At 39.8% G+C, this 27,858-nt stretch overlaps 1 protein-coding gene across 2 annotated transcripts; it reads right to left on the bottom strand.

The window, feature by feature from the left end:
• Positions 1-349: 349 nt before the first annotated feature.
• Positions 350-25,490, bottom strand: PHC3 (polyhomeotic homolog 3). Of its 2 annotated transcripts, none has more exons than XM_071752684.1 (15): positions 25,368-25,490; positions 22,148-22,295; positions 21,241-21,399; positions 19,732-19,809; positions 18,013-18,171; positions 17,336-17,434; positions 16,467-16,707; positions 14,358-15,235; positions 13,651-13,801; positions 12,341-12,594; positions 11,369-11,525; positions 10,076-10,190; positions 8,549-8,699; positions 8,225-8,456; positions 350-6,473 (listed from the first exon to the last, which is right to left on the bottom strand). In XM_071752684.1, the coding sequence occupies exons 2-15, from the start codon at positions 22,271-22,273 to the stop codon at positions 6,319-6,321; spliced, it is 2,955 nt and encodes a 984-aa protein (XP_071608785.1). In that variant the 5' UTR covers positions 22,274-22,295; positions 25,368-25,490; the 3' UTR covers positions 350-6,318. The 2 variants fall into 2 exon arrangements, with proteins under 2 accessions (XP_071608785.1, XP_071608784.1); XM_071752683.1 differs by having other exon boundaries at positions 18,013-18,138; positions 25,368-25,452.
• Between the last annotated feature and the right edge of the window lie 2,368 nt (positions 25,491-27,858).

Genomic DNA, 27,858 nt, shown 5'->3' with positions numbered 1-27,858 from the left:
TCAGCAAGGTTGAATGCAGGGGCAGTCACACTCACTGTGGAACAAATACATGTTATACATAACATATGTGTATATAAACAGCTCAGCTAAACTCTCTTGACTAAGCAGATGTATATCTTACAAGGTTAGCTGCTATACATAAACATACCTGAGGTTAAAGAATGGCTTCAGTTAAAATAGAATGACTTTAAAATTAAAATACTTAAATTTGAAACAGGGCTGCTTCAGAAGGGGAAGAATTAGCCAGGCTTCTGATAAAAATACTCTCATAATATTCAAATTCTTACAGTTTTAAGAAGGTTTTGATTTAATTTTGTAGAAGGTAGATAAATGATACACAACCAAAGCAGACAAATGAAAGTAACATTTATTTCTGAAGCACTGAACTCACAATACAACATTGTATTGAAGTAAAAACTATATAAGTAAATGATGCTGTAGGTTGGTTAATCATTCACCCAGACCCACAGGGAACAATGATACTGCACAAGAATACTTAAGAAAAGTCTGCAGATAACAAAAGGTGCAATTACAAGCAAGTTTAAGCAGCATAGTATAAGGTGCTTTGTTTCAGCATTTGTATGATGAATTTACCCATTAGCAGACAGATTATAGAAATTTCACTTCTACAGATCATAACGAATGCAAGAATCTAAAATTCATTCACATGCTAGTTGGCAATAGGAAAGTGCTTTTTTTTAAAAAAATGATTCACAAAGTGAAGATTATCATCTTTACATAGTTCACTGTGTGCTCTTCAACTGTAAAATTTAATTTCTGGGTTACAATTTACATTACTATACATCAATTATAGACATAGATTTAATTGCAGAATTTAATGCTATGTGGGCTAAAATTTCTTATAAAAGAATATTCCAGTATGTCACTCCTTAAGAATACACAGTCACTTCTGAATCATATATTATTCTTAGATTTCTGCAATATATCAAAGTCCAATTACCATTCTGATTTATTACTTCACCCCACATAGTGCTTCTTTCACCCACACTCTGTGGCAAATTTGAGGTTTCAGTGACACAATCAAAAGGACACAAGCATTTTTTAAACAGCAAATGTTTGAGGGAAAAAAATCTATGAAAAAGGCCACCAAAAGGACAGTAAATGATGGAAAACAGAACTTTAAAACTAGTGCAATAAGAGGCGGCAATGCTTAGCAACAGGGTTTGAAGTGTTTGGCACCACAAAAACCTTCATCCTTTATACTGGAAAATGTATTTGGATGAGATTCTATTTCCATGTCAGAAGTAGGAAAGCATGATAATTTGAAAAACAACCTTGAGCAATCTCTCCCTCAAATTTTAATTGCTGTTATTTAGCACTTGAGATGCTGCAGGATAAGCCATGTCTAAACACATTTTTTTGACACAGCATTTCTTCAGGTTTTATATAAACTGGACACCCACTGAAATGGGGTTGACAAAATATTTACAAAACCTAATTCTATGGGAAAAAAAAAACCCAGCACATGTCTCAAATACAGCAATGCACCAGGCATTCCAGAAGATCGTGGAATCAACTAATCCCTACAGACTTGGCAGGCAAAGAAAAATTCCTCCTTTAAAATTCAATTAACACCAGATGAGGGCAAAGTTAATTTTCGAGAACATAGGTTTCAGATGCTTCTATTTTATGGGGTTAATCTCACCCTTCCAATTCATTAACATACACAGAACTGGAACAGCAAGAAGTTGCATAAGGCTGCTGATGTGTGTTATTTATCAGTATGGTTCAGCCTCTCAACCTGTAATTCAAGTTTGCACAGCCCCCTCTCTATCCTGATGTGGCAGAGTTCTTGTAATTGCTGCAGTGCCTGTGAAGTGATCTGGAGCTTTTCAAATTTTATTTTCTGCAGAGAAGCCACAGCATGCACCCAAAGCAAACATTAATGCAGTGGTGTTACATCACTGTATTATTACTCATTTCATTTTCTCTTGCTCTCTGGGGAAAGTGTCCAAGAGGCTTAAGCTGTCACTACACCCACCAAGTTGGTAACAGGGGCAGTACAGGGCTTCACACAGTACCTAATGGCAGCCTCTGGGCCTACTGCTATGCAATGATGATTTTGAAATACATGAATGTTAGCTCTGTGTAAATCCACTTTTATCCGTGGACGTTTTCAAGAGGGAGAAACCTGTTGTGAAGTGACCTTTATCCTGTTCCCCTCTTAGCAGCCTGCATCTTTTCCTCTCTTTGTGCATTTTTTTTTTTTTCTGGGGCTTCTGGGAAGTCCCACCACTGAACCTCAAAGCCAGCCATATAACCATTACTCCGTAGAACAGGAGTCCAGTTTCACTGCCAGATGGGAAGAGGAGAGGAGGTGGTAACACTGCAGACAACCACTGCTCTGTCTCCTCTGCACATTACTTTTCATGCTGTGCCAGCAATTAATGGCCTTAAACCATTCAAATGCTTTATTGTCTTTAGTTCTGATAGGATAGTTTGATATTAATGGTTACAGTGGCTAAAGTGTTAACCCTTTATGAGAAACTTCTGCACTTCCCTCCTGTAACAAACCCCTTAAAAATGAACACTAATGAGATATTCTATGTGTTTTCAAAGCTAAATAGACATATTTGGCACTCGTTAACAGAAGCCTTCATTCCTTAACACACCTTTCCTCATCACTATTGGTTTGATAACACTGTAACACAAAGACTACTTGAAGAGGGAGTTGTGTGTGCAGAATATCTCATTGTACTTTTCCAACAACAACTTTGCTGCCAGAGGATGGCAACATCCTGGGCAAGACATGCCTGGTGAATCAGTATTTGTGCTTCTAGCCTAATCCCATCATCAGCAAGGATACCCTGATTTAGTACTGTCCTGGTTTGGGCCAGGATAAAGGTGATTTTCTGTCTTGTACTTTTGCTTTTAGCTAAGTCTCTTTAAAATGTTAGTTTGTCCACCTCTGATAAATTACTTTTGGTGAGCATTTACAAAAAAAATATCCTAGATTGATGTCTCAACTACATAAACTTTCACTCAGGCTACTGTTAAGAAATGGTTTTATACCTGAAGATTTCCTTACAGCCAAGGTCAAGAAGTTAGTCAAAAGCTATCCTAAACCTGATCAAATGCTTATTTTTATCCCATTTCTTTTCTGCCACATCTGCAGTTATGATGGACTCCATCTGTCCTATCAAAAAAGCTGGATTCACACTTGTGATTTGTCCAAAAATAAGTTAAAGGTTTAGCTTACTTTGCTGAAAAAGCCATGGGAAATGGCAGTATAAGCCTGGGAAAATTTCACAGATCTCATCAGAAATAAGTGAATGGCACACAAAATGGTTCTGCAGGAATATTACTTCACGTATTATATTGCTTTTTTGAGTAAATTCCAAAGCTTCAATTGCACTTGGAAATTTTCCAGCCTACTTTCACATACAGGTGTGATTTGTCTTTAAAATTATTTTTATTGACTGAGCTGTACTGGCAAACCCTCCACGTGCACTTCTATCAGTATGGATTAGGATTGCTGTCTGCTTTTAAGTTCCTCCTTAATGCCAAAACCAGCGAAGGGGAAAAAAAAAAAATCTCAATATGCTTAAGGCCCAAATTCCTTGTTGCTGCATTCATGAATATTTAAAGCATAACTCACTATCTGTGGCTCTCCCAAAACCACAGAAAATGTGGTGTACCAGAAGAACCAGAACAGACATGCATTAATCAGGTCTGCTCTGAGCTCCTGGCATCTGTCAGTGATTATGTCCAAGGGTCACATATAAGCACCCTCTGTAGAAGGTCTCCTGAAAGCTGTCTAATAAAGCAAAATTAAAAACAACCATGATATTCTCATGCATTTAACAACACTGTGATTAACTGCAGCTCTAAATAAGACACATAACTCCACATTTTCAAATATGCCTTAAGCCATTATCAAATCACGTTGACATATACCTACTTTTTACATTGCCAAAGAACAGTACAATCAGAAGACATTAAAAATTAGCCAGTGAAATTTTCGTATAAAAATAATAAAACTTTTAAGACAAAAGCCAAAGGATAAATATCTAGGATATCTTTAGTCTTCAATTAGCTCATCAAAACAGAACGTATCCTTTAGAACATATGTTACAGATATGCTACATGGTGTATCTTACAGAAATGCTACAAATGGGAACTTACTGTCTCCATCATTTGAATATCTTTCAAATGAACCTTGCCAAACTTTCAGCCTTCAGCTAAGTTTATTTGACAACAGTAACTGAAGACAGAAAAAACAAATTAGAAAGTGCTTAGCAACTTCCTTCCAAAATAAATCCAGACATCAATGATTTCTCTAAAGCCTTTGGTGCTTTTGGATAAGGGCTCTCACCACTTACTAGAATGTAACAACAATGGAGCTTCAGTGGTTAATAAAATACCAATAACATTTGCTATTAATAAGCTTGAACAGTTGTAACTAAAAACAATTATTGTAATGTTGATCTCTGGTGATAAAGGTAGCAAGCCTTTTAATAGGAGCAAAGAGATCATCTAATCAAAGCAAAATGAAGCACAGATTTTCCTGTAATCCAAATTTACTCTTTAAGGTCAGTTAAATAATATATATTATTAATCTACCTGTCATAAACCTTCCTGTCAGCCAGTGTATGTGCATTGACTCCTTTAATCTAGGTCAGCAGTTCTCAAACTTTAGATCAGTTCCTCTTCTTTAAAGAAATACTTCAAGGTCATCCTGAATATCTCCCTACAGTATGATATACTATGCATTAATTTGCATAAAATACAAAATACATTATTTGCAGACACATACACATATTTAATTCAAATATACACAATGACTCTATCAGCACACATGCCCTTCTTTCCCTATACAGGAGCTTAGGACCTAGGTCTGTACAAAAAGGGAATGGAGCTACAAAAGGGAGGGAACAGAAGGTACAAAATAGATCCACAAATGGCAGTGCACAGGTGATGAGAAGCAAAGGCTGAGATGGCACTGGTGCCTCAGAGCCCAAACAGCTTCTGAGTGTGTCAGTAACTGGTGAAACAGGGATTTGTTCTGCAGAGTGCAAGAGAGAGAGGATGGAGGGAGACACTAAAATCCCACTGTCTGGGTCTGCAGCAAGAGATTTTGACTTAAAATCTCTTGCCAGAAGGACAAAGAAGGACCCCTGGAGATTTCTCCCACAGCTGCCTAGCAGTGAGATTCCTCCTGCCCACCTGCAGCTCCAGCTGCTCCAACAATGAGCTCTGAGAGGACCTCATCCAGCAACTCACCATGTTCCTTCCTCAGACTGCTTCAATCCCAGCTCACACTTGCCAGTGGACAAGTGAAAGGTGCTTGGGAGCTTTCAGTGAGGCAGTGGGAATGCACTACAGGGAAAAACAAGTTAGAAGAGGTATCTAGAACAAGAGCATCAGAGCTATGCTATCCCTTCTCTACCTCCAGTCTTTCAAGGACACTCATCTCCACACGAGCTAGTTCTGGCTGAAATTTTCATCCCCTTGTGCCCAGGCATTTAGGAACCTGAACCCTGAGTGTTCTCACACCTTCTCAGGATCCATTCTGAACTCCCATTTGAGAACTGCTGGTCTAGTTTACCTAGCAGCATGCAAAACTACAAACCTAACATCTTAATGCCCTCTTAGTGCATAGCAGCATACAAAGAGTAAAGTAACATGTGCTTCAGTTACCTCTGGCAAGAGCATCATGCCATTGCATTTCAGTAGCCTGATGATGAGGATTTTCATGAGACATCTGCATGGTTTACAGTATTTCCAGACTTCAAGAAAATACTGCAATGGCAGAGATGAGGCTAAGCCTACACAAGGAAAACTGGCTGCAAACCTACCCCTTACAAACGGTTTGCTCAAGACTAAAAGAAACTTGGAGAGCACAACTAAATGCATAGCATTTTACTGATATTAGTGCTTCCACAGAGTCTGTGGACAATTCTGTTATTTCAGTCCAAAAAACTGCTGTATGTGGGAAAAACCTTTCAGAATACAGCAATACAACTTAAATGGTGTTTAGATTTGGGGGGGTGGGAGCTGGGGTGTTAAAACTTATGAAGTAGATTGTTGAGCAATATCTCACCAATCCATATTTTAATTCATGTTTTTCCATGAACTCCCACTTCAACTCCAAGGCTTTGCCATGAACATACTAGCTTTTGAAAACTACAGAGAACTACCTGGTATAATCAAAGAACTATTTTTAAGTCTGTATGTGGGGAACCCCCCATGTAATTAACAAAAGAGCACAGTAAGCCACGCCACAGTGAAAGTGTTGGCATATTACTGTTGGTTCTGTCACTGAGAAACTCTTGTTTAAACCTTCATGTTCACCCCCTAGGATTCTTTCAATGAATTGATACGTGCACAGATTTTCAGTGCAGGTCCAAGCTTAATGTTCATTGCACTCATAAGGTGATCCTCCTTCAACAAGAGGAGAGCTTGTCCATCGATTTCTTGTGCTCTAAATTCATCCGCAATATCTTGACAGCCTACAAGGCAACAGAAAAAAGAGTAACTGAGTCAAAAATGTTCATTCCTAGATGCAGTAACTCTGCCCACACTAGAGCTGTTCAGCTACACCATTTCCAAGGCTCATCCCTTTAGCTTGTTGGATCTAAGGTATATGCAGGAGTTCAGGATTATGATGGAAACTTCCGAGATAATCTGAAAGTAATTTTTACTACAGCCTCTAATTAACAGTAACTACTGGAGAATCAGTCGTTGGAAATTTCAAGCTCTAAAGACAGTTTTCTCATTTCATCAAGAGGAAAATTGCAGTGATCTCTAAATGGGAAGATAGTAGCAAAATACCAGAGAAATGGATGTTAAGTATGAGTGTAATTCAGGCAGGTCCTTTCTTCAAGAAACAACAAAAAAAATAGTTTGTCACAAACAGTATTTACATAGCCACTAAATTCAGTGAAACATTTTAGTGCTTGCATGTATCTCATAACATTTAATATTTCTGGTGCAGAAGATGCACTACTGCAGCCCAGCTACAAACTGTACCACAATCAGCAAAGATTATTCTTAAGGAGCCCAGAGTTTTCAGAGAGCTCCTAGAACAGTGCTGCCAGTTTCAGCTACCACATGCAAACAATTCTGCCAGGAACATGATGGAAAACCTTAAAACAACTGACTGTTCTCAGGAGGATTTAACAGCTCTGTCATCATCACCAAAGTTCTTTTTCACATGTTGACAACCTGTCTAAGTCAACTACCAAGTATTTCTGTGAAAGGTATCACTGTGTATGACTTGAGACCTGAACACAGTGACTGGCAGACCATGGCATTTACAAAGGATGTGAGATCAAGAGAAGATTTTGCATCTAAGAACAAAACTTGTCCTGTTATAACAGATAATTAATTGTTCTTGCAGAGTATTTTCTTTGAGTAGGTTATCAGGTTAACAGGATACACAGCAAAATGGTTTAGCTTTGCAGAAAAAGTAGAATACTAGGAACAAACTTAACCTTGGTTTCAATGTTTTAACATGGGACATGGGTAAGCAACAAAAATTCTTGTATGACTGCTGTTATGGAGACCTACCTTGTCACCTGGAAGGATTACAGTATCTTATCAGAGAGAATGGCATCCTTGGGAAAGAGAGGGGAGCAAAACTTTACAACTGATGGCAATTAGGAAATTATAAATAAATGTCAAATAACTAGAAGATGATGTAAAGGTAACTGTGACTATCAAGCTAAAGTTTCTCAAGAAGGAAAACCCAGATTTGTTTTCTTTGAGAAGAGACTGAGATGGAGTTTCCTGTGTCTAACAACAGAATATGCAGAGTCTGGATGCAGAAGTTCTCTGCATTTCAGCTACTGAGCAGAGCTACGTAAAACAAAATTCAGCTTTACAGAAAAAACTTGTTTATTCCCACAAATGACAGGTCTTTCAAATCTTTCAGTTGAATAAACAAGTAATGAGGGAAGAGAAGAAATACGGAAGGGAGGAAGTGTGTCTGATGTCCTGTCAGCAGTCAGACTGAAGGGAGAAACAGCTCTAATCTCCATCAGCTGGGACACAAGAGCACAAGGGGCAGTAGTTCTATCAATATGGTATTTGTGCTGCAGGAACAAGCAAGAGGAAACAAAACACATTCCAGTTTCTCTCACCAACTAACCAATACACTAGAGCTGTTATCACACCACCTCCTCATCACACAGATGCTAAAATGCAAGAAACTTTACTGTTAAAAAAATAAAAAAGGAACAAGTCATTGCACATTACATACCAGGCAAAGAATGTATGAAGGCCCAAACTTCATCAACACTCCAGACTGATGGGTCAGCTTGCACCACTGGTAACAAGTCAATGCTCTCTGGCATTTTCCTCATTCTTATCTCCCTAAGCTCACGTTCTCTCTCTCTCTCACTCTGCCTCCGCAGCCGGGTGGTCATGGCAGCTGGAACAGCATCTTCATGAGAAGCCACATCTTCTTCTGCAGATGGATAAGTAATTGGAAGCTGGAAAACGCAGCACAAATACACTACAGTATTACATTTTATTTGTAATTCCCAGAAGAATGATAACAGTTTTAAGCCAATATTCCACAGACCTGCCTAAGAAAATGATCTCGGGATGCCCCATCGGGGCCGCTCGGCCGACGCCCGCGTCGCCCCAGACTTTGGCTCTCGGATTTCCGGCTCCAGCGGCTGCTCTTGTCTGATGAGAACAGCCCAAATTTCTTAGTGCAACTAAGGCTGTGCCTGAAGAAGAAAGATTCATTCAGGAACCCACTAATAGTTGGATTGCATTCAATCAAGTAACAATAACAACAACAACATTGTTGTCTACAGAAACACTCCCTACGCAAAGCAACAACCCATGTCACAGAAATAAAAGAGAAAGGTATCTGAAAGCCCCTTTACTCTAATTCTTGATGGAAGATCAAATACCTCTTGATCATCCCTAGGAGAAGTCAGTTTTTCCCATTCTTAAAATTTTTCCATGATAGAAATACTCCTGCACTTTATTCTGCTTCTCTGAAATGTCCACTGAACACCTTAAGTGTTAATACACAGTATGTATTTTGCTGCCATTTTCTTTACCTAGCTGGCACTCAGTGAAAGAAGGATGGAGGCAAAAAATTCCATCTTAAACTTGAGGGGCAAAATCCCTTCTTAAGGCTGTTTCACTGGTAGTGTCCCAACAAGTACCAAATCAAAAATATGTATTACCACTACCTAATGGAAACGTATCACATGGGGCACTCAAAAGGCAGCAGACACAAAAAACCAAGATACTCTCTAGGCATACTGATGCCAAACAAAATCCAAGTGGTGATTAGAAATGGGAAATATTCCCCATTTCTAAAGCATCTGGGATTAAATATCCATTTTCTAGCTATAAAAGTGGAAGATCTTACATTCAGAAAAAATGAAGCAGAGGCAGCATATGCAACCCAAAGAGAAAGAGAAACCCTGTTTTCCTTTGCCAACCATGTACAAGCAATTGGTATCACTTCTTATTTTCAAGGGGAAGCTTTAGAAAACACTAAACTATAAATGTTCATGAATGTTGCTATTTTACTCTATGCAAATATAGAATCTTTTAACTGTTACTAAAAGCATTTAAAAATGTTTTTGCCTAAGAAGCATTTCAATTATGATAAGATAAATTCAGTGGGGTTTTTCCCCCCCCTCAAAACTGTACAAAAGCCCACCTAGCCCAGCATTCTTTCTCTGACACTGCCCAACACAAAGGGGAAGACAATAGGAATATCACAATTCTTTAACTATTTGTGGTCTATAAACCTCTGCACCAATTTCCAGACATTTACTAACCCTTTATAATTTCTCTTCCATGATACCTGTCATCTTCTCATAAGCCCAACAGCATTCACAGCACCACCTGGTATGAGGTCCACAATTTAACTGTAATTCCTTTTGTCTTTCTTCTTAAAATATATTTTAATCCACTGTAGTCCTTTGTGTGACTATATACTATACGTGGGACCCATATACTCAGCTAATTCAGGTAGAAGCCTGTCATGTTTTGCTCTTTATTTATTTTTCAACATCAGATACTATTTAGGTGCTATTCAATTAACGAGGTAATGATAAGCAGTAACTAGACTGAGTACCTTTTGGCACAAGATGTGGAGCAGAATCTTTTAGACCGTAGAAATTTATTAGAATATCCCATTTTCCCACAAAATTCACACTTCAGGAGATCACTTTCCATTTCATCCATTCCCTCTAAAGAAAGGAGAGGGACATAAGGAAGTCAGTTTCAATAACAAAATTATGTTCAAATTTCTCATCTGAAGCAGGCAGGTAGAAGAATTTCAAGCAGCTAACACGTTTAATTAAATACTTTGATTACCAGAAAACTGTGCAAAGCTAAGTCACAGATTTCACTCTCTATAGAAAAAGATCTTCTCAGAGTTTCTGACTTCTTCACACAGATATTATAAAAACATGTAATAGGACTGCAATCTATTAATATTTCTTTTCAGTGATGTGTTTCCTAGCTAAGCCAGTTCCAATGGCAAATCAGTGTTAGATGTAAAAATGTACCTTTCAGTTTGAGCAGAGGTACAACACTTCAGTATCTTTCACCAAGGCAGAACTACCATTGGTGTTGCTACCTTGAAAACTCCTGCATGAAAAGATCAGGGGAGGGGCTGTTAATTATTAATTAAGTGCCAAATGACAATGCCTGGAGTAGGAAGCAGTTGAAGTACAGCTATGGTGACACTTGCAATGACCTGACTTTTTCCAGTGGGTTGCCCAACACAGGCCTGTAGCAGTACCAGAAACTGTGTTTGTCCCTTCTCACCCTGCTCAGTACACTTTTTATATGAAGGCAGAAAAAAAAATATTTTAAGAGAATGAAACCAAGACAAGTTCAAACAGATCACCAAAACCAGCTCCTCTGCAACTGCTCAAGATGTGGAAGAGAATATTCAGAGGTGGCTGATAAATTAGGGACTTCCAAGTCTTGGGTGAATTTATACAAAAATTTCTGTGACAGGCCATGGTTTAACTTCCATTTTGTAACACCCATGAGAGGCTACCTACACTCAGCTTTGAACAGGAAAAGTGGTGTGATAAAATAGTTGATTGCCAAACTTTAGAAAAGCCATGATAATGATTATGTCAGATACTGCATGGGAAACTTGACTGACATTTTTGGCATCTGAGTGGTGCCAGAGACGACTGCATTCTGAGCAGGACAAGTGCACAATTTGACATTTCTCTGTCCACAGCAATTGCTGTTATGATGTGCAAAAAACATCTGAAAATAGTTTCTGGTAGATGAAGACTGGAGTGTAAAGACTGGAGAAAGATACCAGAAGTAGAGGTTAGATGGGATTCTGTAATGCATACAGAACTGAAAGGAAAAAATGGATACTTAAACAAAAACTACAAACCTTCTGCAATCATATCCTCTATCTCTGTGTCCGAAGAGTTGTCTGCAGGTTTTGTATTCTGCAAGTCTGATTCAACACACACAACACTCATGATTTGACCCTCCACTAGCAACCTTTTTTCTGCAGGCTGCTCTACCAGCAAAGATGAACGACTTACCTATTGCAATAAAAGCAAAGCAACAGTGATTAACTGAGCAATTAATAACTAAAAACAATATTTGACTTAGCAGTGGTAACTGAGACTAGAATCACAGTTTCTGTTCTGTATCAGTGAATCATTATTATATAGTGCCAAGGCTCTACATACTATTTCTCAAACAAACACAAAGACTCAATGCTGCTCTGCAGTCTGCAATTACATTTAACAAAGGAGGAAGTGCATTATCTAGAGAAATGAAGGGAAAATGAGACACACATTAAATTAAATAAGGGAGGCTCATAGGTTTTAAATTGTCCATTTGTGGGTTTAAAAGTTTCAACACTAATTCTTACCAGACACAATACTAATCACACCAAGCTCACTAAGAAGCTTGCTAGGACATTAAATAACAACATTTTAACAGTTTCAGAATTTTAACACAGCCTCATCTCAGAGGTTTAAGTTAAATCACTTAAACTGAGGTACCTAGGAGAGAGACAAAATGTAAAACAAAGTTATTGCAATAGGCAGCCCAGAATGTAGTTATCTCTGGATACAGCCTGTCTCTGTTTTCACTTAGTACCTTGTCATCCAGTGATACAGACAAGCCAAACAGTAGCACGAGTTCCAATTATATAGGTAAGACAATACAAACAATATACAGCTATACTGAGCTGTTGTAAGAAGCAGGCTAGGGGAAAAAAGGTCAAAACCAACATCTGAAAACTGATTCCAGACCTAAATAGCTACTGGCTGTAAATAACATCATCCTTAAAAAGAGTTTTGTTTCAAAAATTAGCAACAACAAAATTCACAGCAACTTTTAGACTTACAGGAAATGGCTCCAACCCCTCCTGAATCACAAAGCCTTCAATAACATGGGTCAGGATCTGTGGTTTAACAATAGCCTGTGGAGGTTTATTTTCTAGGCTAGGAATGCTATTGGGCATTGATGTGCTGTTGCTCCTTGTTGTTGCTGCTGGGAGCAGAAGAGGTGGTGGTGGAATAGAGGCATGTGAAGGATCAGATGGAGATTTAATTACTGAGGCACTGACTGATGATGTCACTGAAGGTAGTCCACCATGTTCTGAAAAAAAAAATATATAACAAAGTATGTTATGTTTTTAGCACTTATGTCCAACAGTTGGCTCAGAATTCTAGAAATAAGAAGTGATGAACACACCCAGCTCTGCACCCATCATCCTGTAACAAAGGCTCTTCCCTATGGTTTCTAGACTTACCTTCAAAACAAGATGTTTTTCCTTGACAGACCATTTCACAAATAGTTCTCAGATAACCATTTTTCTTTACTCAGTCCCTACAAGCATAGTTGGCCATTAACTACCTACACAAATCACAAACCCATAAGTTAAAGGAAGAAACAAGATTTTTCAAACACTGGATTCTCAAGACTGAGCAGCTGAGGTATTTCTAAAGAGAGAATTTCTCTTCAGGGATACTTTGAGCCCCAGTAACCTGCAGTGTCACAAGTATATACAGCATCAAGACACTAAGCACCCAGCTGTAGGTACAGTGTGTGTATAGAGACACACAGACTATATTATGTTTAGAGAGAGGATGTATTTGTACATTTAGCATTTCAGAAGAAATTATATCAGTTTGCAGGACAAGGCATGGATATCTTCAAATCCACTGAAGAAGAAAAACTTGTGAGCTTTTGCTCAACTCCTTACAGTGACATATAAAAAAATGGTGTGAAAAAGAAACAGTGTAGTCAACTGTTTCAACAGCAATTCCTGATTGCTCACCCTGATTCTGCAAAATCAATCTTCACACCAGACCACCCATATATTCTGCCCGTATCACAGAGCTATCACTTAAAGATTAACTGGGGATTGACACTCCTTTTAAAGATTTTAGTATAAAATTATGCTAAAGAGCTCAAATAGGCATTTTCCATGCTATATGTGTTTTAAATACATACACAAACTATACCTTTGGGACTGATTAATTTGTTTTATCACATTAATTTCTAGTACGGTTCATATAGTTTCTTCTACATAAAAATACCATTAAATTATGTATATATACAAATCAAAATACTAGATTTTTGTTTTGAACCATTAATACCTAGTAGAAGTTTCTAAGCTGAGAGCTACCTCAGTTTGACATTTGTTCTTACCTGACAAAGGATCTTCTGAATCAAGAGCCTCTCCATTGCCCAAGGTTATGGCTGGTGGAGACAAAGTGGGTGGTGTGGGTGTTCGAGCCATATGGACACAATCTGATTCCTCAGGCATCTCTTCCTCACATACATTCTCCACTTGGTAAATCTGCATCCAACAAACTATTGCTTTAGAGAGATTTCCATTCTACCTTAATACCTTAAAAGAGTTGCATAAATACAGTTTTTAAAATAAATTAACAGTTAGACTGTTAAAATATGCTAATCTCCTAATAAACCAAAACTGCATAAACCAAATGAATTTTGGGGACAGCAAAAGGTCTGAGAGCAAAATTAAAGTTTTTTGTTGCAAATAGAAAAACACGAGAGGCACAGTTCTATCAAACAGACCAAAGAACTTGACTTTCTGAATGTCTTATCTTTACAGTTTTCTGTATTTTTATTTACACACACATTTGGAGTTATTTAAACACATCCTCAAAATGCAAGCTCTGTATCATAATGACAAATCTGCCAAGAGTCCTCTGTCTTAAAAAGCACTGTAATAAAAGTTTGTATTTCAGTAGAGTCCACCAAGACTATCAAGCACTAGTAGTTATAAGAGATTATGAGGTATTTTCCTCAAAACTCTTAAAGCAAATCTACAGAACTGCTGACAGTGGGTCAGATTTACAGCTTTTTAGAGGAGCAGTATCACTACTTACCACTGGAGTTTCAATTGGTACTGATGGCTGCACTTGAAGATTTACTGCCACAGTCTGTGGTGGTGGAAGAGCTTGAAATGGCAGCTGGACCAAAGCTTCTGCAGCAGGAAGTTCTTCCTCAGAAACCAAAGTGTTTTGAACCAAAACCTGGCCCTGGGACAGAATTTCAGGCTGCACTTGTAAAGACTGCACAGACTGCAAGGGCAGCTGTTGAATCTGGGCTGAAGATGTTGACAGCTGAGGAGGAGCTGCAAGAGGGATAGGTGTGGACTGCAAGGCTGAATATTGCTGGTGGGGTGTTGAGGACACAATCTGTTGGCTTGGGGAAACTAAGCTGGGCTGATCTACTGAGCCTATGTGTACAGCAGGGGAAGATGGCAGTGGGAGGTGGGAGGGAAGGTTGAGTGGCTGGGCAATTGGTCTAACTGAGCTGGTAGGAGGTTGCTGAGGAGTACTCTGCTCTGGCTGAAGAGCTGTTGGCACCAGGGAGCTTGCCTGGGACTGAATAAGTGCTTGAGGGTGGATAATGATTGTGGGTGATTGACTAGGGGAGTGAGAAGGTGGAGGGGATACCACTACTGACTGCTGAGCTGACTGGGATGGAGTAGGAGACAGAGTTAGAGGAGGAGGATGGATGTGGAGAGGTGAGCAATGAGATTGGACACTGCTGGGAGCAGGAGGAAGACCATGGCTGGGAAGTGGCAGACAGTGCTGTGAGGGAGGGGGTTCCTGGCCTGGAGGAGCCTGCAGTGCAATTGGCTGGACTTGCTGCTGCTGCTGCAGTATCAGCTGATGATGGGAAATCTTTGGAGGTGGTGAATGAAGTGGGATCTGCTGATGTTTTACTAGAGAATGAGGTTGCAAGGGAGAATATGAAGCTGTGCAGGGGAGAAAAAAAGTGAAAATTAGTATTTATTTTTTTAAGAGTTGAGAACATTATACAAATATTAAAAGAAATAAAGTTTTTACTGCAAAGTAAGAACCTTTAGATCTTCATTTTTCAACCCTTTAGATCTATGTTAAAGAAATACCTTTTTTGGCAGCATAGTACACAACAAAATCTGTAGGTGAATATATAAATTTCCAAAGCAAAATACAGCAATGAATAAAGGAACATAGCCATGCTTTTTACGTGTGTATATATATATATATATATACACACACACATATATGTACATTCTATCTAAGTATCTAAACTTATCTTTTTAGTGCTAGTCCTAAGATTACTATTGATAATCACTAAGTTAAAGTCTAGGTGATATGATTTTAAGAGGCTGAACAAAATTACAAGAGTTCAGTATGAATTAATACCTTTCAAAGTATCTGCCTGAACTTGAACTGCATGACTCTAAAAACAGTGAAGCTTCCAGGGATACCATATCACCCCTAAGTGAACCAGTGACCAGCTAGAAATTCCTTACAGCACACACACAAGTATTTTCCTCCACATGCAAACCTCTTGCTTTGTCTTTTCCACTTGGGAAACAATCCATTTATGTTGTTTTTTCATTTATTCTGTTAGTGAGGATGGGATTTTCCTTTACAGGAGTTACTACCCTGGAACTCTTTCAAAACAAGGAAGCTAAAATGCAAATATATTGTATGCAACGTAAATGCCTATCTAACCAACTGCATACTTATTTTATCTCTTAATGCAAAATACTATGATTCTGAGGCACTATAACTTAGGGATTTATAAAAGGATTTGATCTAAGAACATTCTGATGCCACAAATAATACGTGGGGAGGGCGGAACTTTTGGGAAGAGGAAGCGGCTTGAGGGGTTTCAGCCCACATATTGCTTCACAGAGCCTGGGGATGGCATGTCCTGACAAAGAGCATACAGACAAACCAGTAATGAGAATAATTTGTACTGTGATCCAGCTGCCTGTTGCAATTCCTACATTGTGTTTTGTGATTTAAGAACACTGCAGCACCTTCCTGCTAAATCTAAACCCCGCGTAACATCCATTACCAACAAATCAGTACATCTTATGTGGAATATCTACAAAGAACATGGTCAGAGACCATAAGATTCTGATGGAATTAGAGCATACAAAGCAACTTTTAAACTAAAATACCCTTCTTATAGTTCCCTTTCCGTCCTACCTGGTGTTATTAAGTGATGGATGCTTGATGTCCGTGTGACGGGAGTGCTCCGGCACTCAGGGGTTGGACTCTCGCCTTTTTTATTGCTTTCTGAGGGATCTGCCTGGCTGCCCTTGGAGCTGGGTACAGGTTTGTTAGGGCACAGAGACAAGGACTGAGTTTGGCTGCTGCTCTTTGGTGGGCCATTCTGGGAACTTGACAACACACCCAACTTCTGGCTGCGCAGCGTCAAGTTCTGAACCTGGAAAATGAGCGAAATGTGAAAAAAAAAAAACCAAACCTATAAACTTCGGTGACAAACATCCAGGGAAAATTGTAAAAACTGACTGGTATGTAATGCTTCTCAGCCCCTGTGATCAAAATACATGAGAAGTTAAGTATCTCTCTGTCAGAGCACCTTTCAAGCTATAAAATTTAGAGAAAAACAGCAATCTCGAATTACTTCAATGATAAAGAAAATACAGGAGTCTTTTTTCTTATCAAACTTTTAAAAGAACTGGAAATTGTTCATGACATTGTTTTCTAACTTGCCTTTTTTATCTTTCATTGTGCCTTCAAAGTGATTAACACAAAGCATCTTAAGCAGTGAGTGACACAAGTTCAGCTGGTTATTAAAACAAAGTTATTAACGAAGTTATTAAAGATAATAAAAGATAACAGCTACTTATGAAGACCTAAAGTATCATATCCAGGATCCTAACTTTAGTTGCTTCTAAATGTGTGATGATGGCAAACAGAAGTCACTGAAGTTGTACATAACCAGTACTCAGTAGTAGTTTTTATAAACAAGTCAACTTAAGCACAGTGTTTCCTTTTCAGTTTTGGCCCACTCTACTGGAAACAGCTTTAATAAATTTACACAAACTCACCTGAGTAGCTGCAGACTGACAGGAAGATGAGGAAGATGATGAGACAACAGGAATGTCAGACTGGACAGCAGCCACAGTGGTCGCAGGAGTAAAAATAAGCTGATAAGCAAGAAAAAATATCCAGTAACATGCTGAAACTTTGAAAATATATGGAAAAAATGCAATAAAACATGCAAAATTTAAAGTGATACATAACTTACATGTAGCAATAGATGGCATCTGAGGTTTACCTTTTTACTTTTAGGTGAAATTACTCAAAGAGCAAGTTTAAATAAACAAAATGGTAATAATGCAGAATAGATAATGTAAAATATTTGCTCTACATATTGAGGAAAATTCTGGACAGGTAGAAGGGCACACTGGAAAGACCCATGCTCTTTTTTTAAATTTTTCCTTGGTTGATCAATTTAATAATTACAGAACAATCAGGCTAAACACACTTGAGCAAACTTCACCAGAGAACTAAGCCAGAGCAATCCTTTTGCTTCTGATGCCTGCAGTGTTTTAGAAGATACATATTCACAAATTAGTGACTAAATTCTCAGTGCTACCTGAAACTAAAGAAAACCATTATAGAAACAATAAAAACCAGAAACAGTTAAGTTGTGGGGTTTTTTATGGTGGTGGTGGTGGTGGAAACAGACCAAAGCCAAGCTTAAGAATGAATTAAAACTTACCATTTGAGCTCGTAGATACATTTGAGCCTGGCTTGCACTCAGGGTTGGAGAGGTGCTCCCCAGCAACATAGTCTGTTGGGTAATACTGCTGCTGGTGGTGTTGGAGGTCTGTGAACGGCTTATTATCTGTGCAGGTGTAGGAGAGGTGGAGAGGTTAATCTAAGAAAACAAAAAAATTGTTCCTGTCATGGAAATTCATTCATGCGAGGGTCTAAAGCCAGAGAGCCTTTGACAAAAATGGCAGGGGCAGTTGAAAGCTCTGAACTGTAAAGATATCAAAAATATATTGGGCCAATCATCACCAAGCTGGATTCTGGCAAGATTGTACATGTTGGTGCTTAAAGTGCAAGCAACTGTTCAGCAGTAAGTAATAATAATAAATTATGAGAATCAACAATTATGAAATATAGACCTCATGGAATTTACAGAATATGTAGCATGAGCTTGTGATATTTTAAGCAAAACACCTGAATGTTAATATTCAATAATCTTTAAATGTTTCTGTTAACTGACTGGACTGAGACCCTCTGTTATGCCTGTCATGCACTCTGATCAGGACACTTCTTTGTGTGGACTTTGATTCATCACTCTACATACACAAATTCAACAATGAGTGGAAACAAAAACTTTATAGAATTTCATATTAAATGCTCCTGAACAATTGCTCTTTAGCATCTTCTCAAACCAAAGCTGTTGTGGTTTGATTTGTTTGGGTTTTTTTCCTTTTTTTTTTTTTTCCTCCTTTCTCTAAGCAGTCTAACAGAGTTAAGTGCCCAGCTCTTTTTCATTACTTACTCAAAATTTTTCTGTGAAAAATCCCAGCCCAATTATTCTGTTAGTTTAACATCAGCATCTTTAAAGACTTCCCCTCTTAAATTCAATGAATGAATGAATTTACTGCTAACAACTGTAAGCCAAAGCAATGCTGTGAGAGCTAAAATAACAGCTAAATCACTGAAGCTATGCACTGAAGTCAATGAACAGCTTGAGGGTATGATTAGTAAGCAGGATGTCTGCAGGACTAACAGAGTCCTACTCACTGTAGAACTGTACATAAAAAGTGTGCAAATTACATGTCTGAGGATGCTGCTTAAAGAAACACAGCGTAAACCAAAGACAGAGCTGTTAATAGCTGATACCTGAGCACATGCCTAGAATATGGATAAAGTAACTGAAAATGCATAAAAGATGCATGATAAAACATGACAATCAATAAAAGAATTAATGCTACAAGCACTTAATCAGTTTCATTTATATTTATGAGAGCATCAACTTGGATCTTTAGATTTGGTGCTCTTTAATCACTGACACAGTTATGATTTTAACCTACACTATGCCCTGAGTAAAGAAACTAATGTGGAAAAGCCAGTGAGAAATCATATAAGGGATGAAAGCTCAGGGACTGACTCCTGCAGCACTCTGAAGAGTCACCAGTGCTTGTGCAGCTGCCCCTCCCAGCACCACGAGTGGGCTGGGACTGGGGAAGCCTCCAAGAGTGGCCAGCAATGGTAGCTGCTGGCAGCACCAGGACGGCTGGCAGACACTGGAAGCACAGCCAACACTTACTACAGAGTCCTCATGCTTCTATTTACTGCTTCTGCAACACTGTTTTGAACCACACACATTTAAATACTAAAATATTTTTTGTTTCTCTCCAAGTAACTGCACAATAACCAAGAGGGGTTGAGAATGGATGGAGGGCTTTGTTCAGTTACCTACCGAGGTCTGCGACATGCTTGACTGCTGAGTGACACTCCCAGTGGGGGAAGTGCATTGCCTCCCACCTGACAGGCTTGCCTAAATAGCAAGAATATGTGTCAAATATTGAAATCAAGAAGTGTTTAAGTGATGTTCATATTATTGCATAAACAAAGCAGAAATATCCCTCTCTACCATCACCTTTTCTCCGAGTTAACAGTTAAAAATTCTTTACTCAGTGGAATTAGGTTTCAGCAAAGTGCCCTCCACACAAGGGAATGCCATCTGCAAGGTGATAAGTGCCTTAAATTCCTACCCAGTTTCAAGTAGGGTTGCAGATTCTTGCCAATCAAGACTAAAACCAAAACTATTAGAGGTAAAGTCTATCAAACAGGCAATGAAAAACTGACAGCTAACTGCTCAGCTCGATACCTGTGGGACTCAGAACTTAAAATGTCACATAATTAAAACTATTATTAAAACCCACATCATTTTTCTATTATTAGATTCTTCTAAAAACAAACAAATTATAAATGCTCTAAAGAACACTCTCATACTCTAGAATGGTAATTTATGCACATGTATTGTCTGTAACAGTACACTACTCCAGCCCTTCAGATGAATACAGGGACAGTGACTTAAGAGCTCTGTATTATCAGACTGCATAACAAAACTTCCTGGCCTTCCCCAGTCTGATTTTCTTTGCTCTGCCTTGGTAACTGCATACACAACACACAAATCCATCACCAAATAAAAAGAAAAAAGGACAAATCAATGTATTACCATGATCTAATAGAAAAGGTATAGAAGAAAAAGCCAGGAGCATAGAGTCTGCCCCAGTTCTGACCACAAACAGCTACATCCCTGATGTCTTCAACTCTGTTTTGGCATTTTCATGGGTAAATTCATTAGCAAGCACCTATCTCTAAAAGACTGTAATCTCAATCCAAGGTCAAATGAGGTTCAAGGAAATCTTTTCACTGCCTCCTGGGTCTCCTCCAGTGTTCACTAACGTTAAAAGCTGTGCTTCAAAAATGAAATGTCATTCACCTCCTGCATTTCCACATTGTTTATATTTTATTTTGGCTTTACTTATAATGCAGCCAAATGGGTGGAAAAAACATACAAAGATACCAGATGTTTATTATTTTTGTTTGATTTCACTAAGACACACTGGCATTCACTGCCTTCCCCATTAAATTTTAGATTTAAAAATTGGATAATGATTGAAGTAGTTAACTTTAAAATTTATTTTATTACTGTTTGATGATTTACATGATGCTTTATAATGTATGCAGTAAAGCATGGAATGGGTTGCCTACTGGAGCATTTAGAACACTGGACAAAATCCTCCAAATAGTTTGCAGGAAGATAGAATTTAAAATAACAAAGCACTTAAAATATAACAGTGAATTATCCAGGAGACATTAAGCTCAGGCACTTAAGCTGTTATGTTTGACAACACTCTGGAATTGTAGCCCTGCTCTAGGAAGTAGTACAGCATTCTTTTTCAGCAATCTCCACTCTCACCTGTGGTACAGTTGCCAGACTCTGAAACTGGGTACTGCTTAAGTGCTGCTGCTGCAAAGCAGCAGTCTGCAGCATTAGATGCTGCTGTTGGGCTGCATACATCTGCTGGAGGTACTGAGCAGCTGAGCTAGGAGGACGATGCAAGGCCTGCTGAATAACCTGTGATGAATCAGTAGGTAATTAATTACAATTACAAAGTACACATCATGTTGACATGATGCTCAAGCTTACCTTTACAAGGAAATAACACCAAATAGATTATTTTCACACCAAGCAAGTAATACTGAACTTGCTCAGAACTTACTTTTTTGTCACCAAGTCACTACAGTCAACATATTCACATTTTCAAGGCAAGCCTGACAATTAGGTGACAATACAGCATCATTCACAACACAACATCCAAGCCTCTTAGGTTCTTGTCAACAAGTTCTACATAATATTCTGCTTTTTGAAAGAGCAGGGTAGCATGAGACTCAATTACCACACCCAACAGACCAGACCATACAGAATTCAAGATATAATTTAAAGACCAGCAAGAGGGGGCTGGATCCCAAGCAGCAGTTATACTATTCTGGATCCCTGTACTCAATGATGGTCAAACAAATTGCTTTGTGATATTCTGTTAAGTTTTATGGTAATAAACCATACCCTTAGGGAATGCTGAAAAAAAATAAACTTTCAGGCACAGTATTTCTCCCTCCCTTATTTGGAGGCAGGCCTGCACCCTGTACTGTTCTTAAGTGGTCTGATACCCTTTGGTAAACAGTATCTTCTGAAAACCATCAAGTCAGAGATTGACCAAGAGGATAGCAATTAAGAATGGAAAGTTAATCCTGTGTAAAGCATCCTGCAATGCCTGTATTTGGAGAGCAGTGTGCAGGACAGGAAGGAACATCCAGCCCAGTACCTGGACAGCATGCCTGTCAGCACCACTGTAGACTGATATCTGTGGCAGCTGTGTCCTGGAAGTGGAGGTGGTGGTGATGGTGGTTGTAGATGCAGAACATGTGGTGGTGTTTGGTTCATTCTCCATAGCTGTGCAGTGATCGTCCAGCCTGCCAGAAGTGAAATAAAAAACAGTTCAAAGACAAGGCCACATTTTAAAAGCAAAAAAAAAAAAAAAAATCTCAGCTTCACTGAGATGGAAAAATGGACAATTTTCAAATGGGTAAGTTGGTAGTATTTCCTATTATTTGATGAAGTTTGTCGAGAGATGTGGTTATAATTTTCTAAGATTAATCAAGAGCAGCAATAGGTGACCAATTTAGGAGCACACACAAGACTACCAGCAAGGCACAAAGGGGCACTGCCCCATCCCTCTTTGCAGCACAGAAACTGCTGGCTGACCATTCTGTACCTTCAGCAAAAAGCACCATGGTCTCTTTGAAAAGGTTTGGAGCAAACGCTTTTACTTTTTACAGCAGCATCTCCCAAAATACAGCACCAGTCAAGGAAGAAACTCCCTATTTAAGCATGTCTGGTGATTCCTCCCCAGCTTTATAAGACTTCCCTCCACTGCAGAGTACAACCACTCTCCCAAAATGTCATCTCAAAAATCAAAATGAATTGCAGAGACATAAGAGGTGTGCTCACTTTAGTTTCTTTTTCAGCATTGCTGTCATGATTAACAGGAAATAGCACCGTTGCTGTTCACTGCTTTTAAAAGCTTGTTTAAAAAAATGACTGGGGAGATGTGTTTCCTTCTTACAATAAAAGAGAGCTCAGAAAAGCTGTAGAGAGCTGCAACGTTCAGGGAAAAAAGCAGCTTTGCAAAGTGCTTAACAAACCACCCATCCGGTGCTGCATCAAAAAGGAACATAATTAAAAGAGTTTCAACTCACTCAGCTGAAAGCAGAATGCAGTGCTGCCAGGCTGCTACTTTCACCTTTCAAAACACACACTGCAAGCAGAGACACTGCACATGATGATGTAGCTCCTGAGTACTTGGAATAACAAAATTTTAATAGATATATGGGCACCTAAGCACCTTATCATAATATTGTATGTTTGCCTACATTTAGCCATCAAAGAAAATCCATAGCAATAAAACATGCTTCAAAAGTGAAGACCCCTTCTATTAAAACTGAAAAATAAATAGGGGTTTGCTGTTAAAAATTCAGATCTGCTGTGCATTATTGATGCCATTTGTCAGAATGTTCTTAATTAGAATACAAGTTCACATACATAATTAACTATTTCAAGTGCAATAAAAACAGCATCACTTCTAAACCCACTTTACATTTATTTCAGATAATGCTAATGAAAAGTACCTTGAAAAAAAAGTCCTGGCTCCTCCAGAGGACATTAAAAGCACATCACAATATTTACACCTACAACTTGCCTAGCTAGTTTTAGCAGAGTTATGCAACCAGTTAAATTAGCCTAAGAAAACAACACTGGATGCTTAATTTCCCTCTTTCTCAGCCACACTTTACATGTATTATTAGTGAGATGCTCAGTGCACCTCACTCTTATAGCTCTTCCATCAGAAATTCACCTCATGGGAGCTGTCAATCCTTTACCTGAAAGCATCTAATTTTCTAAGACAAATTTGAACATTGCCCAAGTTGCCCCTGCAATGGATGCAGAAGGGAAAAAAGAGCACGTAAACGTCAGCAAGGCCTGGCACCGAGGTGCCTTTCCAGTCCTCCTCTAACACCTCGTTCAGAGCCAGCAGGAGATCCCACAACACACAGAGCACAGCACCAAGGCACAGAAATCGTGTGCCCTCTTTCGGCTGCAGAACACAGCAGTGCTGCAACAGATGACACTTGTTAAAAACCCCTCTCCTCTTTTCCTGTGGGTAGGGAGAAGAGGAAATACATAGAAAGTGGTTGGGTTTTTTTCGCAAGAAAACTTAAGAATTTATTACAATTTAGCTGGTACTTTATGACAGAAAGGATAAAAAACATTACAGGCTTAAAATCAGACTGCCATTATAGTACTGCTTTCACTGCTATATATGCAGGGACCACTTATATAGTTATTAAAAAAAAAAAAGTATATCCCAGACACAACTGAAAATAATCTGAAACTGTTCATTGAATGCTCAACAGTATCAAAAAGGCAAACCTCTTAATACACTGAAAAACATTTTTTTAAACGTGTGACAAAAATCTACAACGATGTTGCCTGCAACTTCAAGAAACTTTTAAAAAATGTATTAAACTCTGACTGGAAACAACCACTAGGCATTTAAGCAAATAGTAACACAAAGCACAACAGAAAACTATATTGAGTATTCATTTATTCAAACAGTAACAGTATGAGACACCACATAATTTCAAACACACTGCAAAATATTTAGAAGTTTTGCTCTCTTTGTATTTTTTGGTGAAAGCGAGTATCTAAAGTAAGTAAAAAAAATATTACAGGCTATTTGATACCAATAACATTAAACTACCTTCACAGTGGATACCTATATCCCCACTTGGGTTTTGGAAAGTTTGGCTTTGGGTGAATGCTGTGGTAATAACAAACACTGCTAACGATCTACAATCATACCTGGCATCTGAAAACAGTTTGCTGGTTTTTCTGAACAGACATGGTTTATTATTTTCCCTTCCATTCATGACCTCCCCTTACAACTCTAAAGGTACCAACCACAGAAAATAAATGACCATTTCCTCCAAGTCCAGTCCCTGCGGGCACTCCTGACTGAAGGCTCCCAAAGAAATCCTTCGCTCTACCCACAGCACAGGCCGACCCTGCCCAAACCTTTGGGCTCTTTGCGGTTTTGTTTAAAACGTGAAGAAGAAAATTCAGAACTACGCTCTGTGGAAAGCCACCCCCCGGTGCCTCTTGCCGGTGAAGCGGTTCGGAACCGAACCAGCCCAGGGCCGCCCGGGCCCGCGCTGAGGGATCCCCGGGGCTGCTCCTCAGGCAGCGCCCGGGCCCCTCCGTGGCCTCTCCCCGCCGCAGGCCTGACCCGCCGGGCTGACCCGGCTCCCGCATAACCCACCCCCGCCAGCACCCCCCTCAGCGGTCCCTCAGGAGACAGCCGCCTCCGGGAAGGATGGAAAGGTGGGCGGGAGGTGAGGAACCCGCTCCCCGCCCGGGGCCGGCCAGCCATCCCGCCCTCCTGGCCGCCGCCGGGGCGCTTGTTCAGGGCGCGGGTCCCCGCCTACCCGCCCCGCCCAACCGCGGCCTGGCCGGGGCCTGCCGCTGCCTCTGCCGCTCCCCCTCCTCCGCGCTTCCCGCCGGCAGACTCGCCTCGGACCGGCCGCTCACTCCGCTTCCGCCATCTTCTCGCCTCCCTCAGGGGGGAGGCGCCGCGCAGGCGCGAAGGGCGCTCCCCGCCCGGCACGTGACGGCCCCCGCCGCCATCTTGGCGCTGGGCTGAGGCGTCGCCTCACGGGGGTTTTGCGGTGATTTTTGCGGTGATTTTTGCGGTGATTTTTGCGGTGATTTTTGCGGTGATTTTTGCGGTGTTGGGGTTAACGCAGGGAGGTCGTGGCGGGGAGCGGAGGTGTGCGGTGTGGTGTGTGTGTAGATGAGTGTGGCGGCAGCGACGGCTGTTGTGATTCCCCTGGGGGAGCGGTGGGGGGCCTGTGGTAAATCAGCGGGGACTGTGTTGTGCCTTGGCTGCAGGAGGAGAAGGAAGTGTGAGGCATGCGGGTTTGAGAGAGCCTCTCATAAAACAAAAATTAAAAAAAAGCCCACTGTGTTTTTCCACATTGGCTGCTCAGGGGCCTTGGCAGCTCTGAGCAGGACACTGGTGGTGAAGTTTTAACTTTTTTGAGGGCTATGAAACACGACAGGTTTTTTAGGCTTGTTTCTTTCCAACAGAATGTTGGCCTTTTCCTGCCATGAGGGTGATCATCTTTCTTTTTAAACAGGCCACAATTCATCAGACTTGAATTAATACCTCTCTATAGATGGTGCATGTTAGCAGGCATGGGTGAGCAAAGCCCAACCTCCATAAAAACAAGTAGCCACTATACCACATAGGCCTAATTAAAACCTTACATGGGAGATCTTGATGAACTCAGCATCTCACCCTCTTCTCTTCACAAAATGTCTCCCTGAGATGAAGAAACAAATGCCTCCCATATCTTCAAATGTTATAGCCTCCAGGTATATTAAGTTTCAAGTTAGCTTCTATTCTCAATGATACAGAAGGAAAACAGCTGCATTGCACAGGAGTGCTGGCACATGACACTAAATATTTGATATAGAACCAGCTGTGTGAAAATTAAATAAGTTTAAAAATTACAATAGAAGCAGATGGTAAAATGCAGCTTATCAATACTTCTGTCTGCAATTAGGTTGATGTTTCCTCAGATAATGTGGTTTCACCAACTGATAAATAGATATGAGGGGGAAAAAATGCCAGATGTTTAGCAACTGGTTGGGATAGGTAGGTACTTTGCAAAGAAAGATTCTCAACAAGTGTGAACTTATATACCCTCAAAGGCATTATAGGTGAGCATAGACTGTTGAAGGATGAAGTATTCCACTGACCAGAGGTGGGCTGTGACAAATTGTGATTATTTACCAGTCTGATGAAGATGTCTGATTTCTTTTGAAAGATATGATTCAGTAGGAGAAAACAGGAATTTTCATAGCTTAAAAAAAGGCAGCTGTTTGGGGGAAATGAGGACTTGTGCTGAAATCTGGTAGGAAACAGAAAAAGATGATGGAAGGGCAAGATACAAGTGAGTTCAGATACAGCAAAGTACATCCTGTTGTGTGAAAAGGATGTAAGACTGGGTGGAGCAAGTAACTTTCTTTTGAGAGGGAAAAACCCCACAAACCTGCAGCAGGAAGGTGAGGTTCAGGTAGCATGAAAAAGGTTTGTGCTTTGTAACCACACCCAAAGTAAACAGCAAACAGGGCCTTAGGTTATTTTATTACCAATAGGAGAAAAATAAAGGTATGTGGGCTGAGGTGCCTATCTCAGAGCAGCCTTTAACTGAGCATGGAAAAGCTGAATTCTGCTCTACCACATACATCCAAAAGTGTTGCCAGTTAGGGGGGCAGTGGGAAAAGGAATTGTATTTATTGTAACAGAACAAAAAAAAGGTTTCCTGTTTCTTGGATTGCCAGGAGCATCCATTTGCTCAGGAGGTGTTAGGCAATGTGTTGCCAAAGAAGCTATTGATGTATTGTTAAATAAGCAAAGTGGGAAAGAAATAGTACTTGAAGTGATTAGATAGCTTATATGATCAACAGGTTTAATACCCTTTTGTCAACCATCCCTTTTCTTGGCTAAAAAGGATTCTTGCTGTTTTTTTCTGAAAAAAAATAACCATTTGATACATGGTAATTAGAGGTTCATCTGACCTGAATACACTGCCTTTGGGGCGGTGCCCATTGTAGGATTCTTACCACTTTTAAAGAAAGTTATTTTAGTTGACTGTCGCCTGGTGGCTCTGTGCTGGCTGCTGAAGAGCAGTGATTTAGTGTTAAGATCCTGAACATTTACGTGGCTCCTCTCCAGCGCGGATGGCAGCGTCAAAACCCGTAGAGAAGCACAGGTAGATGTGTCCAAGGCCCCTTTCCTTAATGCTCCGGTGGTAGCGACAGTTTTGGTTCCAGGTAAAAGCCCAGTTTAAGTCCGGTCCCCGGGCTGCTCTTCCACTGCTGTAGCCACTTGTGTCTCTTTGAGCCTCACAA

This window comes from Heliangelus exortis, chromosome 9, assembly GCF_036169615.1.
Source record: "Heliangelus exortis chromosome 9, bHelExo1.hap1, whole genome shotgun sequence".
In the NCBI taxonomy this organism is placed as follows: domain Eukaryota; kingdom Metazoa; phylum Chordata; class Aves; order Apodiformes; family Trochilidae; genus Heliangelus; species Heliangelus exortis.
This window is presented reverse-complemented; position numbering and strand designations above follow the sequence as displayed.

Coding starts and splice junctions, on each gene's coding strand:
- PHC3 (XM_071752684.1), bottom strand. CDS start 22,273: ATGGAGAATGAACCAAACACCACCACATGTTCTGCATCTACAACCACC. Junction 12,595..13,650: donor TTCAGAAGATCCTTTGTCAG/GTAAGAACAAAT, acceptor TTTTTTTTTCAG/AACATGGTGGACTACCTTCA. Junction 10,191..11,368: donor AGAGGATATGATTGCAGAAG/GTTTGTAGTTTT, acceptor TCCTTTCTTTAG/AGGGAATGGATGAAATGGAA.